This window comes from Microtus oregoni, unplaced genomic scaffold, assembly GCF_018167655.1.
Source record: "Microtus oregoni isolate MIOR12 unplaced genomic scaffold, Mior012 000009F_ref0000495, whole genome shotgun sequence".
Taxonomy (NCBI): Eukaryota; Metazoa; Chordata; class Mammalia; order Rodentia; family Cricetidae; genus Microtus; species Microtus oregoni.
In genome coordinates this window covers 57195618-57212520 of record NW_024543068.1, presented here as the reverse complement: position 1 = coordinate 57212520, position 16903 = coordinate 57195618, and the positions used below count along the sequence as shown (strand labels likewise).

The 16903-nt window shown below is 43.3% G+C and overlaps 1 protein-coding gene across 2 annotated transcripts in view; it reads left to right on the top strand.

Moving 5' to 3' along the window:
• The first annotated feature begins 1522 nt into the window (after positions 1 to 1522).
• Lamb1 (laminin subunit beta 1) overlaps positions 1523 to 16903 on the top strand; it is a 68266-nt gene continuing 52885 nt past the window's right edge. The window contains exons 1-6 of one of the 2 annotated variants that reach the window (XM_041658581.1): positions 1523 to 1836; positions 2913 to 3088; positions 5229 to 5364; positions 8345 to 8418; positions 14205 to 14393; positions 14479 to 14542. In XM_041658581.1, coding sequence (XP_041514515.1) covers positions 1656 to 1836; positions 2913 to 3088; positions 5229 to 5364; positions 8345 to 8418; positions 14205 to 14393; positions 14479 to 14542 — 820 coding nt within the window. In that variant the 5' untranslated portion in view covers positions 1523 to 1655. Of the gene's footprint in view, positions 1837 to 2484; positions 2585 to 2912; positions 3089 to 5228; positions 5365 to 8344; positions 8419 to 14204; positions 14394 to 14478; positions 14543 to 16903 lie in introns of those variants that run through there. The other variant, XM_041658582.1, reaches the window with a different exon arrangement.

The following is a 16903-nucleotide window of genomic DNA, read 5'->3' as shown; positions in this document are numbered from 1 at the left end:
AGTCTCAGAAAAGAGGAGCGGAATGGGATGGCAGTTGTAACTGGGGTAGATGAAAAGCTAATATAAACCTTTGGTCCAGAGCCCTGTAAGTTGATCAAGGAGAAAAAAGGTTTGCACTACTTTTCTGTTAATGTCTATAGATCTCCTTTCAATAGTACGGTACACTCTCGGTGCCCTGCAGGCTGTGTGTGCAGCCAGCCCTAGAAGATCTCAAGCATTGGAGAGGTTGGAGAAACTGCAGTTGGGTAAGTGCTAATTTGGTGAATAATTAATGCACATTTCTAAACTTGAAAAACGGCTTATTCTATGGTCTAATAATTATAAACTTCCCCAGGCCCAATCTAATTGCAGCTAAGCTAAAAACTGACCAGTAAACCACTTATTCCCTTCTTGAGATGGCTGGAAAACAATCAAGTCTGCCTGGCCTAACAACTGACTTATGCTCCCCTCATTCCAGGAACACTTATCCAGGGCAGTACTAAAGACAATTTTAAGGCAACTGAATTGGGATCTTAGGAAAATTTGGAAAAATCTCTTTCCCAATCTTTTTCCTTTCAAATCCTCAGTAATGCGAACCTTCTGTTTACCCTCCACTTAACCGTACAGTGCTATGGGACGTTTCCTGACAGCCCTCCTGGCAACTCGCCTTTTCCAAACGGTGAAGTTACTAGCAGGATTCTGTTTTGTAGTATGGGAGAAGGGCGTCTCATCAAAAACCTCCAGCTTCCTGACTGTATCAACCTTTCTACCCTGAAGTGGGAAAAGGAAATCAAGAACTTACCTGGGTTCAGGTAAGATGCGGGCTATTAACCTTGTGTATATTTGAACAGATAATTTAGAGCCAGGACTCCCTGGGTAACAAAGATTGTAGGTATGTCCTGAATAAATTCGTACGCAAAAAATGAGCAGCTAATGATGTCCTTCCTATGAAATATGAAGACACCACACATGAAGCACCCACGCAAAGCTCTAGCTGTTTCATCCTGAGATATCGGGTGATAATGCTCATGGGAGTTCAAGTTCCTAAAAACCAGGCAGGCAGACCCTCTTTCTAAAGGCTTAACCCAACTCACATTCCTCCCAGCGTTCGGTGCGAGAGTTCTTAGCCTTGGGCTCACTTAGTGACTCACTTCTTACAAATGTAAATGTAGGAGTCCGCGGTAGGTCCCACAGGCCCCCTTTGCTTTACTCTGCACACCTACTTCTAGAACCAGCCCCGACGCATCCCTCCCGAACGCGCACTGCTGGGGAAGCGCGCCCAGGAGTGGACCCGCCAGCCCACGCTAGGAACTGGAAGCGCCGAAGCCCTACTGCGACCGCAGACGCTGCCTTAAAACAAAAGAGGCGCCTAGGGAGGTGGGACCCGGACCTCAGCCCCCACCCCTTTACCACCACCCCCCCCCCCCCCCCCCCGCCTACTTGCTGCCTCCCGCCCCTCCGCCCCCCCAACCCACCCCCCCGCTCTCTGTGTGCGCATGAGCAGAGGCGCCTCCCCCGGTTCCTCCCAAGACGAAACTTTGTAATTCCCTTCTTTGGGCCGGTGGGCGGCCAGGAGCCGCTAGAGCACTCGCCCCGCTGGTCGAGGAGAACAAAGTAGCTGAACGACTTGACCCCTTCCTGGGCCCAGCACCCCGCTTCCGTGGGAGCTGCAGAAAATGGACGAACCCCTCTCCTCTCTCTCAACATTTGCCTTTCTCCCCCTCTACCTCTCCAGAAAGGAAGACACGAAAAAAAGGCAGGCAGCTTCCCTACTGCGCCCTCCCTCCCCGGCTGTGTCCCCTCGGCTGCAGGGACTGGACATGGGGCTGCTCCAGGTGTTCGCCTTCGGTGTTCTAGGTAACACAGGAGAAGGGCTTGTGGGGGCGGGGAGGGCCGGTGTGCTCGGGCATTGGGGAAGAAACCTTTAAACCGGTTTGCTCCTGCTTTGAAGGGGTTCGGGAGAGAGGGACTGGTTGGAAATGACGCCCCTGGGATCAATCGCCACAGCTCTCGCCGGGGTGGTGGTCAAGGACGCGCACGCGGAGGTCCGCGGACCCGCATCTCCGGGTTCTGCTCACAGAAACCGCGGTCCTGCGGACTTCCGAGGCAATCACTCCGGGGTTTTGCACCCTCTACCAGTTTGTGCTGTTTCCCCACCGCCGAAGGCTGGCTCCTTGGCTTGGCTGAGGATCCTCGAGAAACCCATTCCCCACAAAAGTGTCAGAACCCAGAACAGGCTTCGTCTTGGAAACAGTTTGGGGGCCATGTGGCTTCAATTAACTATCGCTGTTTGTCTCGGGGTGGCACCATGAAGAGCTGGGCCGGGTGCCTTGCTGGAATGGCAAAACGTTGAAGCCACTACCGAACTAGAGAGACACCAACCGCCTCTAAGCTCAGGGAATCGGCTTCTATGGCAAACGCTGTGCCTCAGCCGGGCGCGATCGCCGGTGACCCTGGCGCGTGCATGAGTACTTGTTCTTGTGTCCCCACGCCCACAGATCTCCCACACTGGCACCGAGGATGCGGGCACTGCCATGTGCACTAGAGTTCTCACAAGCGGGGGTGCAACGCTTGGCGGGGTCAGCCTCACGGCGCCCTGGCCCAAGTACGTCGAAGTGGCCGGTTCACAAGGTCCACCTTTAGCGGAGGGGCTGCTTGGCTGGGGCAGATCAGAGTAGACAAAAGAGTCGGGTGGATTTCCTAGGTGATGCACTCAGCTGACTAATGGTCAAACCTAATGACGTGTCTGGTTTTCTTTTCTCGTCCTTCTCTACTTGTCCTGACTTTCCTGGTCTCTCCTGCGCTCATTTCTCTTCTGTGTTTTTCTATGTATTCTCCTTTCTTTTGAATCCTCTCTCTCTCCCTGCCCCTCCTGCTGTTTTTCTTTTGCTCTGGCTTGTCCCTTGTTTTCTTCCTCCTTCTCCCTATTATAGCCCTGTGGGGTACCCGAGTGTGTGCTCAGGAACCAGAGTTCAGTTACGGCTGTGCAGAAGGCAGCTGCTACCCTGCCACTGGCGACCTTCTCATCGGCCGAGCTCAAAAGCTCACAGTGACCTCGACATGCGGACTGCACAAACCAGAGCCCTACTGTATTGTCAGCCATCTGCAGGTAAGGCGGGTCTGACCGTGGACTGAATCTCCTCCTCCTGGCCGACCAAAGAGGCATGCCCAGGAGACTTCACATCCTGCTGTCATTCAGATTGGAATTCAGCCAGCAGAGGAGCCCTGGGCTTATGCTGGTAGCTCACCCAGTCTTCCCAGTCTCAGTTTGCAAAGTCGAATCTGCCAAACATTTCCTGCCACCACCGCCATCAATCAGTAGGGGAAGCCCGGGCTGCAGAGAAACTTAGCCTCTGTGCCCTGTAGGGTCTTGCGTGTTTGATGTTGCTGCTGCTGTTTTTTCAATCCTTTTGAAAGTGTGTTGAAGATGGGTCAATCATCATCTTTGTGTACTGATCATTGGTGTTGGGTTTTCCATCTTTCACTTGAGTATAAGGATGTTCCATACTGAAGCCTTGTGAGGTGATTCAGTCAGGATCAGACACATTTCCTTACTGAAAAATGCCCTGGTTGTCATGGCATCGTGATGGTGAAAGACCAAAATGAAATTTCTGGGTGGGACATGCTTCTAAATGTGGACTCAGGTTTAGATTTCAGAAGCCATACTTATGTAAGAGCTAATATAAAAGAAAGAACATCATAAAATATCTTGAAACAGAATCTTTTTGCTTATTCTTTCCCCCAACCCCCAACCCCTGGGAAAAATTAAAACAGAGACTGGAAATGGAATGGAACTTCTGACAATAACAGAAGGTTATGGAGTGACTGTGGTTCATCAGGACAGTGACCTGGGATTGCTTAGCACGTTTAGTGAGGTGGGGTCACAATGTGGCAAAGTGGATTCCACTCGTACGCTTCAAGGTTTGTACAGAGCCGTCTAGACTGCTTCCTCCTGATTAGAAGAGAGGCTATAATTAAACTTTTTTTTTTTAAGTTCTGGTAATTGTTCTTCAGTACTAGTTTCCTTGACTACAAGTTAATGAAGGCAATTAATGTTAGCTTTTCTAATAATAGCATTTCAATTTCACCTAAGCTGTCTTGCTAACGTTTCCTTCAGAGGTCAGGGCGCTTTATCAATGGATCACCACACTCTGAAATCAGTTTGGGCTACAGTGAAAAGTGCACTTAAAAGCAAGTAGAGCCAGACTCCCTGGTTTGTATGATTAGCTGTAACACTGTAGAGTGCTTCTCACAGATCCCAAGGTCTTCTCTGTTTCTGAAATGACTGGGTATAAAATGAAAGCAGGGAACTGTAGTTCCTGATCCCTTTGCATCCGTGCCCTGATCGTTCCAGGGTTCCTATCCCCCACCCCACCCCCAATCTTCAAATCATTTTTGACAAGAATTTAATTAAATAAATACAACTGTAAAGATATAGTCTGTCTTGACTTTATACCACCCTTGACCAAATTCTGTTTTATATATACATTAACCTGTAGATATTTCAGCCTTAACACAATTTTTAGATGTAAAAATAATCTGTATTCCAGAAAAGAAAGGCACAGAGCCAAGCTCCATATGGGAAAGGAATCTTTAAACTGTTCTGTTTCTGGTTCACCACAATGTATTGTGACGAGTAGAGATCTGGTGCCAGGGTAGCTGTGTTTATGTGGATCCCAGCACAGACCTTCCTCCTCAGGACCTCTCCCCTTATTCTGAGGAACTTTGTGTTAGCCTGCTCACCACCAACCTCAGATGAAGTAAGAATCTGGCTGTCTGGACCCCAAGGACTCGATACTTTTGCCTCATATATGATCTGTGCTTCATGTATGTTTTGGAAAATTAGGCCAACTGAATTGGGTTTTGTTCTCTTTTCCCCCCTAATTTTCGGTTTGCATCATGTCAGCAAAGACTCTCTAATACCTGTTCTTACTACTGAGTAAGCTATTTACTGAGATTAAGATTTAAGCCTAGAAATTTAAGTTTGATTAAATTGGTAGCTTATGGAAACAATGCCCCCTTTTTTTACTCCTGATCTTAAGTTTGCAAGAAAGGAGGAGATAATTTTCCAGAGCATTTCAGACAATTCAATAAGTTTAAAAGTGAAAAATATGACATACATTTGCATAATTTTTCCACATTGACCTTTCTTGAAGGTGGTTGGTCATTTTTTTTTTTGTATTGTGGATTTAATGATTTTTTTTTTAATGAGATTGTTTCATAGACTCATGAAAATGTTGTGTTTTTAGGAGGACAAGAAATGCTTCATATGTGATTCCCGGGATCCTTATCATGAGACCCTCAATCCTGACAGCCATCTCATTGAAAATGTGGTCACCACATTTGCTCCAAACCGCCTTAAGATTTGGTGGCAATCTGAAAATGGTACGTGATTGGTGTGAGAACAAGTTCCATGGAGTGTGACTGACTGTTAACTGGGAAGCAAGTTCCCATGGGTATTTGTGACAGATTATAGTCTTGGCCCTGTGATTAGAGCCACTGGCAGAATACTGTTTGGAGCATTCAACTTGCTTGGTCAAATCTGACCCTCCTTCCTGAAGTTTGTGTCTTGTCAGAAGCAGTGTTTGATATTAGACCAAAGGAGTGTTCATAGGCCTCACCCTGAGGGGGCTTCTGGGGAGTGGGTGTGTGCTAAGGGGAGTGGGGAGAGAGCAAAGGAAGACTGCATACTCGATCTTACACAGAACACAGCAGTTTTTGTTACCAGCCCCCAAGAAAAGGCAAACGCATGACCCCTCCCCCACCTTCTAGCTACAGAAGATTCATGAAACAAATGATCATCCCATAAAATAAGTAATGTGATATGATTGTACAGTTTGTCAATGTGCCTCTTTGCTAGCAGTGATGGGAATTCAGCCTTTTTTTTCCTTCTTTGTTGGTCATTTGGCTTAATCAATCAATCTGTTAATGTTGTTATAAAACCAAATTTAGGGAATACAGGAGGAGTTGCTATATTGGCTAGTTAACCATGTAATACTAGATTTTAGATGTGTGTTTTGAACAACCTTGTTGCTTTATATGAAGCACAGGATGGCTCCTACTTCAGTCTTCAAGTTACTGGGATTACAGGTGTGTGCTACTGTGCACACTTGAGTTCATTTTTTTTTTTTTAATATTGGAAGAAGCCCTTGCAGAAGTGAACCTAAGCTTGGTTGTAAACAATGTGGAAACAACTAGATCTTCACTACAGATCCTATCTCAGGAGTTCTAAGGGGCCTGCAGGCGCCTGTCATTCATCTCATTATGAGGAGGAATTCTTTTATGGCTGTCAGTAATTGGCTATGAATTGTGTGTTTTCTAGAAGGACTTGGTTTCTAGGGAAAGTTGCATGTTCATTGATCATGAATCCTATTGGTTCCAAACTTGCTTGAGAGAGATGAACCCTCAAGAAAGCATATAGATTACTCTTTAGAATGGATTGTTTTTACAAGGAAATACACTGGTTGGTAGTCCAGTGTGAAAAAAGATTCAACCAATGAGTCCCAGAGGACTGCATAAACAGCATAAACCTTCTTATGAGCAGGGTCTGGGAGCTCTTCCTGACTACCCACATTCTGCAGTGACCCTGCAGTGAAGAGGAAACTGGGAGACAAGGATGGCCCCATTTTAGTTAAGAAATGGTAACATAGTTTTAAATGTAATTAGAGGTTTTTCTTTATGATGTCAGGAGTTCATTTGTTTCAATAGCTTCGAGGGGAACAAAAGATCCCAGATGCCAGATGCCAGAAAGATTTGCAAACAGTGAGGCCTGAGCTCTGTCACAGAGGGTAGATAAGATTAGACAGATGGGGCTTGGCGCCCAGAAATCACTGATTGTCCCTGTACCTTGTCATCTCTGTTGTCTGATAGTTCACAATTGCAGACTCTCTGTGATTGTGACTTTATCTCCTTTCTGTGTGTTCTCAGGTGCTGAGTGGTCAAAGGGTGAGGTTGAATCTAAGTGCTCAGATTCAGGGACTGGCGGGAGATGACTGGGACTTTTCTCACTCTTCAGAGGGATATGTTCTTGAATCTAAAGAAAATAGTTATGTTCTCCACAGATTTTTTTCTTCCCATATTAAGAGAAAGAAGAGCAAACCATCCTGCTTTATCAGCCTGGACTCTAAATGGAATGTGCTTTAGGGACACACATTGCTGAGACAGTCCCTTTGTTACAGGAATGGTGCTAGTCTTGCGTTGTGCTTTACATTATCTCTAAAGCCTAGAAAAGCAGAAATGTATAGTTGCTTAGCTAATGTTTCACTCAGAAAGAAATGTTTAGAGTAGTTTTGTACGATAGTTCTTTTTAGTAAATTAGATAAGGCTCATGGCTATGATTATGGTGTTTTTCTTTAACATTCCAACTAACTCACATCCGTTCCAGTGACCACTTTTCCCCCTCGGTCGACTTGGCCGTTTTCCAGCAGGCGTGTTTATTTCAAAAGGTCCTACTGACTTCCTGAAAATATACCAGCTGTAACATGATTCATTCTGACACATTCCCATCTTCCTGCATTCAAGACTTAATTTGCTTGAGAAGATGAATCCTAAAGGCATCTTCTTACAGGGACAACTGAACAGTCCTCCTAACCCCGGGGGCATCTTAGAGGTCCTTAGGGCCTTGGGGGAGGTGCTTTTTATCCCTGGAATTCCAATGACTTTGTGTGTGTGTGTGTGTGTGTGTGTGTGTGTGTGTGTGTTCAAGTGGGTCTCTTATCCTCAGGGCACCATGCACTGTGCAAAGGCTTGTTTGTTCAGGCTTTCCCCCTGAAAGGGAAGAAGTTTTTGTTTTTTGGGAGACAGGTTTATTTTCCTGGCTTGTTCTCCGCCTCCTTGGTAAGGAAAATGTTTTTCAAATGTAGAAGTGTAACCAAAGGTTGCTCCTATCAAGGATGCGTTTCCCTGAGTTGACATGTACTACCACACATGATACTCACCTGCTTTCGTTCCCATCATTTAGGGGAAAAAAAAGAATATTTGTGTTCCTACTGTACTTCTACAAACTGATCCCCTACTGTGCACTAGACGTGTGCCCCCTCCCCCATTTGGCTTAGAGGATTGGGGCAGTGGTTATGGCCACTAAGCAGACAGCACTGAGAGATCTTCTGCCAGATGTCTTGCAGCAGTGAGTAAATTCAGTAAGCTGAACTCTGGAATAATATATGGAAAACTAAAGAATCATTCTGGCTCATGCCTCACCTCTAAAATAAGTACAAAGGGCCCCCGTTAATAGCTTCAACTCCAGCTTTAAGACACAAGAGGGATTTGTATGAGGAGCTTACAAGTCATTTAGGAAGAAAGTCAGCTCTTCACAGACATCCCTCATTAGTCTTACCATCTCCTTTATTGCTTTAAAAATCTATAGGTGTGGAGAATGTAACTATCCAACTGGATCTAGAAGCAGAATTCCATTTCACTCATCTCATAATGACTTTTAAGGTAAGGAATCCCTCCCTTTCTCAAGAGCACTGTGATTTCTACATTCAGAAAAAACAATGTTTATTATGTGTTGGCATAATTGGGAACTTAAATGTTACTGTTGTCATGTATTGGGATAATTGAGGGGCTTTCAAACAGGGACATGGAAAACTGTCCTTCCTGCATTCTATTTTCATGTCAATAACTTCTCTAACCCAAGGTAATTCATCTATAAACTTTTAATTAGAGATCTCTTTATTTTTCCCATAGAGAAAAATAGTGTTTGGCTCCCTCCCAAATCTCATTTGCATAGTATATATCTGGTCCTTCAGGTTTATATTTTAAATGCTGAATTTGGTAACGCAAAAGAAAGTGTGTTATCTTAGGTTCCAAGATTTTGCAAAAGTGTGGGAAGAGTTTCTCAGTCCCTAAAAAAAATGCATACCTTCTTAAATTCAGATTTTTTTTCTCTCCATTTTTCTTTTCAAGATGTAAAATGACTCTAGGATCAGGGAGTGTCTCTGTACAAAGTGCCTTTGTTTCTTAAGCAGCTGCCTGGAAATGACAGACTTCACTTGGCTTAAAGTACATGTCAGTACACACAAAACTCATAATTTACTTACTCTCTCCAGATTAATATCACTCTTGAATAATTTTCTATTGGAGTTGGGGACCTTACTGGCATCTTCTGAGGTTAGGTAAAAAGGTTGGGGATCAATTCACCTCATTGGCAAGGAGGCACAGAACTTTTGTTTCTGTCTGACCCTCAAGCCTGAGGAGCCAAGGAACAAGGGCAGGCATGGGAATCAGAATGTGAGTAGGAGGGCGTCAAACTCCATGGTTCCCAGTCTGTGCACCTCACTCCCTGTTGTCCCTCAAATTAGCCACAGTGACAACTACTGGGGCAGGAATGTTAATAGTGACATCTAATACTGAAAGTGGCTGGATAAGGGCTGTCACTAGCTTATCAGGGACTCCTTGCAATATTTTTTTTGCTTTCATTAACCACACTCAACCTTAGTGGTTAAATTCAAGCTCAACCCCACATGAGGGTGTCATCTTCATGTTATGAGACTCTTTAAAATAGTCGTGATATTCTTTATTGATGTCTGTGGCCCTATCTTACTTTGGAGAAAGCATCTGCCTGACATACACAGATGGCTGAGTTCTTTTACATTCAGAGTCCTTTGAATGCATATTCTGTGGTTGAATTCAAGGGGGCCAGAGATGAAATTCTGTTCTATACCTAAAGGCTAGGTATAGTGCTAAAGGTTAGGCTGAGGAGCCAGTGCCAAATGAACCGTGGGTACATGGTACCAACTTCTGCACACTGGAGGAGGTTTGTCCTTCAGGTTCCAAGCTTCTGTGAGAAAACAGAACCTCTGGGGTACGGCAGACCTGGAAATTTGTGTTCTGCCTTTCCTGGCACATGTGGCCAGAGCTGTGACTTCTTTACTGTAAAATGGGAAGGAAAATGCCTGTATCAAAAGGTTGTCTGGCATGCCCCTGTACTCTGGGAACAGGGGCAAGCTTTCTTGACACCTTTTTTAAATGGTGATATTAATGTTAGCTTGTGTTATGACAAAACTTTTCCTGGGCAGACAAAATGTGCTCTTCTACTTAACCCAGATAGGGAACCCATGACAGACCAAAGTTCAGATGCCACCTAAGTCCAACTTAGTGAACCAGTAAATTTTATTGGAGTTACTTACAGGAGTATGTGTTGAGGGTTACTTTGGAGCAGAAATGACTCAAGGATAGTTGCATCACCAAGGACTGCAGCATAGATGGCAGCTCACAAAAGCTGGGAACCTGCAGCACGCTGCACAGTTTGCAGGCAACTCAACAGGGTGGCGAGTCCTTCCTAAGTGTCTCAATTGGTCCAAACCTCTTCTAGGCAGCTCAGCTGATTTCTGCTTGTCTCATAGCTGGTCTTGTCTGAGAGTTTTCTTTGCAGCTTGACTTCTTCCCTGGAAAAGGGACTCTTAGCTTTTATTGGGGCCTAGAGACTCTGATCAGTTTCAGGGACATCCTGAAGCTATTTTGAGTTGTTTATCTTCCTGCTAATAGAGCTTCCTGCGGGATGGATGTTTTTATCTTAGAGGAAACTATTACACAACAACCTGGCATAAGGAAAAATCTTCAGGGATGAGAAGGATTTCAGAGGGAAGAGACAGAAAAACTGCTCTTTGTGGATGAGTCTGAGAGCAGTGTACCTTTGTATGATCATTGGGCAGACTTACTCACTAGTACTTGCACTTACATGCTTCAAGCTCAGGGTGATGAGGGAAGTAAGAATGGAGAAGCAGGTCTAAGGAGCCTGACTCTTTGCTGAGGAATGTAAACTGTATAGGAAGTAGGGAACCACTGACCCAGAGGTCAGAGAAAAAGCTCACCAAGGAAATCAGGCATAGTGACACAAACCCAGCACTCTAACAGTTGGGTCTCTGTGGGTTCTAGGCCTGTCTGAGCTATATAGAAAGTTCCAGGCTAGCCTAGGCTACATAGTCAGACCTTGTCTTTTAAAATAGTTTTGGATTATAGAGCATTTTAAATTCCAGAAGCTCACCTTTTCTTTTTTTTAATTTTTAATTTTTTAATGATTTACTTAACTTTATTTTATGTGCATTGGTGTGAAGGTGTCAGATCTCATGGAACTGCATTTTCAGACAGTTGTGAGCTGCCATGTGGGTGCTGGGAATTGAACCCGGGTCCTCTGGAAGAGCAGTCAGTGCTCTTAACCGCTGAGCCATCTCTCCAGCCCCCTCACTTTTTCTTAAACATTTTTGAAATTTACTTGCTTCTACACTCTGCCACTCTTGCTGCTTTGGGAACAACTGTAGAGAGGAGGATCCTCTGCTTCCTGAGACGTCACTTGGATGCTTGAGAATCAAAGGTTGATCTTGAAGTTGAGAAGGATTGGAGGCAGGACAGGGGAAGGAAAGGGCTGTGTCCAAAATAGCCTAGAAGTACAAGTCCTTAGGAAGATGCGAGTCCCTAAAAGCATTGTAAATGGAAAAGAAGAGGAAGCAGGACAGAGATGAAAAACTTATGTTTATTCTCCCACAGGCTGGCTCGGGATGGATGGTTGCTAGATGGATTGGGTTTTCTTAGACTAGAAAAACTCACTCATGTGTTGTATACCCAGTGTTTTTGTTATAGACAGATGTTTCCAGTCCTTTCTGTTTATTATGTGTTCAGCAGCCCCTGTGTAGCAATAAGGGGCCTGAGAAGCTTGATGACTAAGCAGAGTGGGGGGAAGGTTTTCATCCTTTAGTTGAAGTGAGCTGTTCCGGTTCCCGCAGCTTCATAACTCCACAGGAAATTGGATGACTGGTCAATGTCACTTGGGATTTAGGAGTTTTCAGAAGTGAGAGAAAAGGAAGCATAGTTGGGACAGGCTTCTGTGTGTTACTTCCCTGCTGCCTTTTGATACTGGGACATCAGACCAGGTGTGTCCCTTCCAAGCCTGCTCTTGTGGTCCCAGCCTGATCTCATGGGATTGGCTGTACCTGTGTCATACCAGGTTCAGATAATCAAAGGTGCTTCTTATTCCCTTTTCAAAAATTCTTAGTCTACAATTCTCTTCAGTTTGATAAAGCATTGTTTTCTTCTATGCCTGGATACATAGAAAAGTAACTTCATCTGTTAATCAGATTAGATTATTTAGGAAGGTAGAAGGTAGGTTAGTGAATTTTTGTTAATTTCCAAGATCAGCACTCTGCAAAGGATTCGGTCAAATGATGATCTTATTTTACTTCTTTTACTTTGTTTCTTTTCCCAAGTGATGATTTTAATTCATCTTTATTTAAGTTTTGTTTCCTAGGTTGGCTAAATTTTCCTTTGATTTTTTTTCCGCCATGGTAATCTGACTTCCCCTTCGTAAAATGCACACAGCATACTCTTGGGTGTGAGGCATCTGCCTGTGCACACAGCATGCTCATGAGTGTAGGCATCTGCCTGTGCACACAGCATCTCATGAGTGTAGGCATCTACCTGTGCACATAGCATGCTCAAGGGTGTGAGGCATCTACCTGTGCACACAGCATGCTCATGGGTGTGAGGCATCTACCTGTGCACACAGCATGCTCATGAGTGTAGGCATCTACCTGTGCACACAGCATGCTCATGAGTGTAGGCATCTACCTGTGCACACAGCATGCTCAAGGGTGTGAGGCATCTACCTGTGCACACAGCATGCTCATGGGTGTGAGCCATCTGCCTGTGAACACAGCATGCTCATGGGTGTGAGCCATCTGCCTGTGCCTATTTTAGAGTTCTGTCTGCTTTCTCTCCTATTTCCACTTGAACTTTTTCCTCACACCCTCCTGAAATCTTCAACCTGTTCTGAGTATTTGTTTTTTTTTTTTTTCCTATTCCTCTGGCACCTGCTTTTCACCCGTGAGCACACAGAGCTCCTGTGCTCGGCCTCTTAGGCACTTTTCTAGAGTACTGACCTGTTTTCCCTTACCATCCATTCGCTTTGTTGGAGAGATTCAAGTATTAAGTGAGTGCAGTAACTTCCAAATTCTGTTTGCAAAACTGAGCACCATGCCCATGTATCTGGCCCCAAAGGAGCATTCATATAATTTTCAACGCAGCCACCCATGCCTTAGGGCCTTGTGTTTCTTTCCTGTCTTCTTTTTCACTACAGTCTAATTGACCAAATGTAATTTGATACATTATACTGTCATTAGTTATACAGAATAGTTGACTTTATATCTCTCTGTCCATGTTATAACTGTGGAGTTAACAGCCTTCACCTTTCTTTGGTTTCTCTGCTTCTTTTCATCTTCCATGTTTAATGACAATGCTATCATAGTTGTTTTTCTAAGTATAATCTTCATTTATTGAAGAAATCCAGCCTTTGAGATCCCAATTTGACATTGTCTTTTCTGTGAAATGGTCTCTAATTTTTCTATTATTTAAAAATGTTTCCTTTTGTGGTAAAGTATGCATAACAGATTTCCCCATTTTTACATGCATAACTCAATGATGTTAGACATATTCAAGATGTCATACTGTTGTCAATTTCCAGGACTTTGTCGTCACCCCAGATAGGGCCTCTAACTAGTCACTGAGCACTAATCCCTCATTGTCCTACTCCTCTTTCCTGTGACCTCGTTTCTGCCTCCATTTATTATCCTAGGTATTTCACATAAATGGAATCATAATATTTGAGATTTTGCATAGCTTATTTCACTTAGCACAGTGCCTTTAAAGTCCATCTGTGTTACAGTGAGTATGGCGTTCCCCTCCTTTTGCAGCTGAATTAATTATATTCTATTGTGTTATCACATTTTGTTCTTCCTTTACCAGTTTATAGGCACTTGGGATGTTGCCACTCTGGCTATTGTGAATAATTCTGCTTGTTTTCTTGACTGTACTGTGGTGTTTGACATATTGCACTATGATATTTTATGGTCATATGTATTCCTTATTAGACTATGCAGCATATGGATGGCATTCATTACATCTATTGAATGATTAAATGAAGAAGTGAAAGAGCAAGCATTCAAATTCAGTTCTGTCATGGGAACAGTGGCTAAATATACCAAAATATGCTAGTTACAAAGGCCTGTTTATAATCAGCTTCCAAAGAGAAGCAGCTTGTTGATCTACTAGGGTGGGAGAAGTGTTTCCTTGCAAGAACACTCTCCACAGAATAGTGTGTAGTGTTCAAAAGTGAGCTAAATCTGATATACCAACCACATGAAGTTGGGCTTTTGGCACACAATGCGTGACATTTTTGAAAAGGACAGATCAGCGATCAGAAGCACCAAACGAGACTTTTCTCCTGCTTTCAGACATTCCGTCCAGCTGCTATGCTGATAGAGCGGTCTTCTGACTTTGGGAAGACTTGGGGTGTCTACAGATACTTCGCCTATGACTGTGAGAGCTCATTCCCAGGCATTTCGACTGGCCCCATGAAGAAAGTGGATGACATCATCTGTGACTCTCGATATTCTGATATTGAGCCCTCAACAGAAGGAGAGGTTTGTATGTCTCTTTGTTTTAATTCTACTTGCTAGTCTACTTTTTGATCATTGCAAAAATACTAACCCTCTTATCTATTTTTAGGTGATATTTCGTGCTTTAGACCCTGCTTTTAAGATAGAAGATCCTTATAGCCCAAGGATACAGAGTAAGCTTGTTTTCAAATAAATGCTTAGGTGGGAAACAGTCGTCATGGAACAAGTATCTTCCTTCCCAGTGCCCTGCTACCAATATACTGATGCCCAGTCCTAAATTCACCTACATTTTCTTCATTTTTTATAGTCTTCAGAAGCTCTTCAAATTAACAGTAATCAGTCTTCACTGATAGGGAACACATTTTGATTATGTCAGCAGAATACTGACCATGCCACCTTATACTTTTTGTTGCTCAGCGTATTAGAGTATAAATTGAGTTGCTATAGTAAACCTCCCCCAAATACAGTTGCTCAAATAAAACAGGTGTTTCTTTTGTAAGTATGAAACTAGCAGGAGTGATTTTACATTTTAATTTTATGCGTATGGGTGTTTTGCCTGCATGTATGTGCACCATGTTCATTCCTGGTGATCTAGGAGGCCAAAAGAGGATGTCAGATCCCCTGGAAGTAGAGTTACAGACAATTGTGAGCCAACCATACTTGCTGGAAATCAAGCCCGAGTCCACTGAAAGAGTAGCCAGTGTTTTTAACCACTGAGCAATCTCTCTAGCACTGGAGGGATTCTCTAAGAAATACAGCTCAGTTGCCACAATTAGTTTTACTATATAAAATGCAAGATGATACCCAGTTAAATTTAAGTGACTGATAAATAACAAGTTCTTTTTCAAGATCACATGTAACATTTGTAGTTGGTACAAATGTGTCCCATCCGATATTAATGGTTAACATAATTTGCATCACTTGCTATTGGGGACCTACTTAAACTGTAAATGCGTTTTTATTATCCATTCAAATTTAACTGAGTATCCTTTATTATTTGCTAAATCTGGTAATCATAGCTATAAGACTATCTCTTTCCCTAGGATTATCCACACCAGCAGAATTAGAACACTATCACTGTTTTCTCATTGTAGAAGTCAAGTACAAAGATAAGACATGGATGTTGTGCATATCACATTTGCTCATTGCTATAATTAGTCTTGTAGCTAGAGCACAAAAGATACTGAGAAATATGTCTGCCTATGTGGCCTGTGCTCTGCTAAAACTCTTGGCAAGGGCTCTTATCCATAAGCAATAGGAAGTAAGAACACTGAGAAATATCAGAAATGCCAGTCATGGCCAGTATATGTAGTAAGGTGAGGATTGTATAGCCTTTTGATAGATGAATGACCCAAGTGTAGAGTTGGATAACAAGCATAAGGTGATGGGGCAGTGAAATGGCAGCTGGATCTTGAGTTCATATGATACAGTCCTTAGTTCAGAGCTCTTGCCACTATTTAACAGTTGTTTATATTACAGGACTGCATATTGATGTTCAATAATTAAACTCATTGGCTTCCATACCATTCTGTCATATTGTAGCAACATGATCTGGTAACATACTTAAAACTTTACCTTTCCCATCTTTGAGTGGAAATAGAAATACCAACCTGAGGGTTGTTTGAGAGAAAATGAGTCGTATATAAGTGACCAGCCCAGAGCCAGAGAGGAAGAAAGTTTTCAGATGATTGAAGCTGCGGCTGGTAGTGATGTTAACCTTATTGTCAGCAACAGCAGTTTGTCTTGCATAGAGCTCATACCTGTCAGAGTAAAAGAGGGAGATACCCTCCTCCCTTATTCTGCCTTGCTATGAGGTTACAATCAGTCAAGTAACTGTTCTTGTTGGTCTTTGCCCCTGTGCACAGCCCTCTTTATAACCAAAGTTTCATGGATTTCCAAGCTTGCAACATGAGAATAGAGTAGAAGATATCCAGGGGATGTTGACAGAAAAGTCTGCTTTCCAACTTAACTTAATTTGACATGTGTTCCAGACTGTTTTGGGTCTGTAGTTTACTCATTCATTCTATTGTAAAACAAGTATTTAATGACATATCCATGCAATCTCTGAGCAAGTCATGAGGCTATTGTTATAGGTCTCAACATCTGGTCATGACAAACAGCTCTGGAGTCCCAAGAAATACTTATGTTCTGCTTTGCAGGTTAAGTGTATGGGACTTGAAGAATGTATTAAATTTATGACTCAGTTCTCTTGACTACACTTGTTGTCCAGTGGCATCTGGACGTATTTCTAGGAAGTACCCATGTTAACTGTTGGTGCCTTTGATTTATGTAGTAATCAAGGGAACAGAATTTCTTTCTATCATTGAGACCTTGAAGACTCCCTTCAAAGTGATGTTCCTCTTAGAAATGCAGGCAGCTGGAGGCTCTGTTGTTCCTCCATATGGCAGGAGAGAGTGGAGGGCTGTTTGCTCTTCTGAAGGATTCTAATGAAGTTCAAGGGTTTCTAAATAGTCCAGCTGCCCTTCATGTTTGTTTTCCGGCCTCTTGTCAATAGTGCTCACTGTGTGCATGAG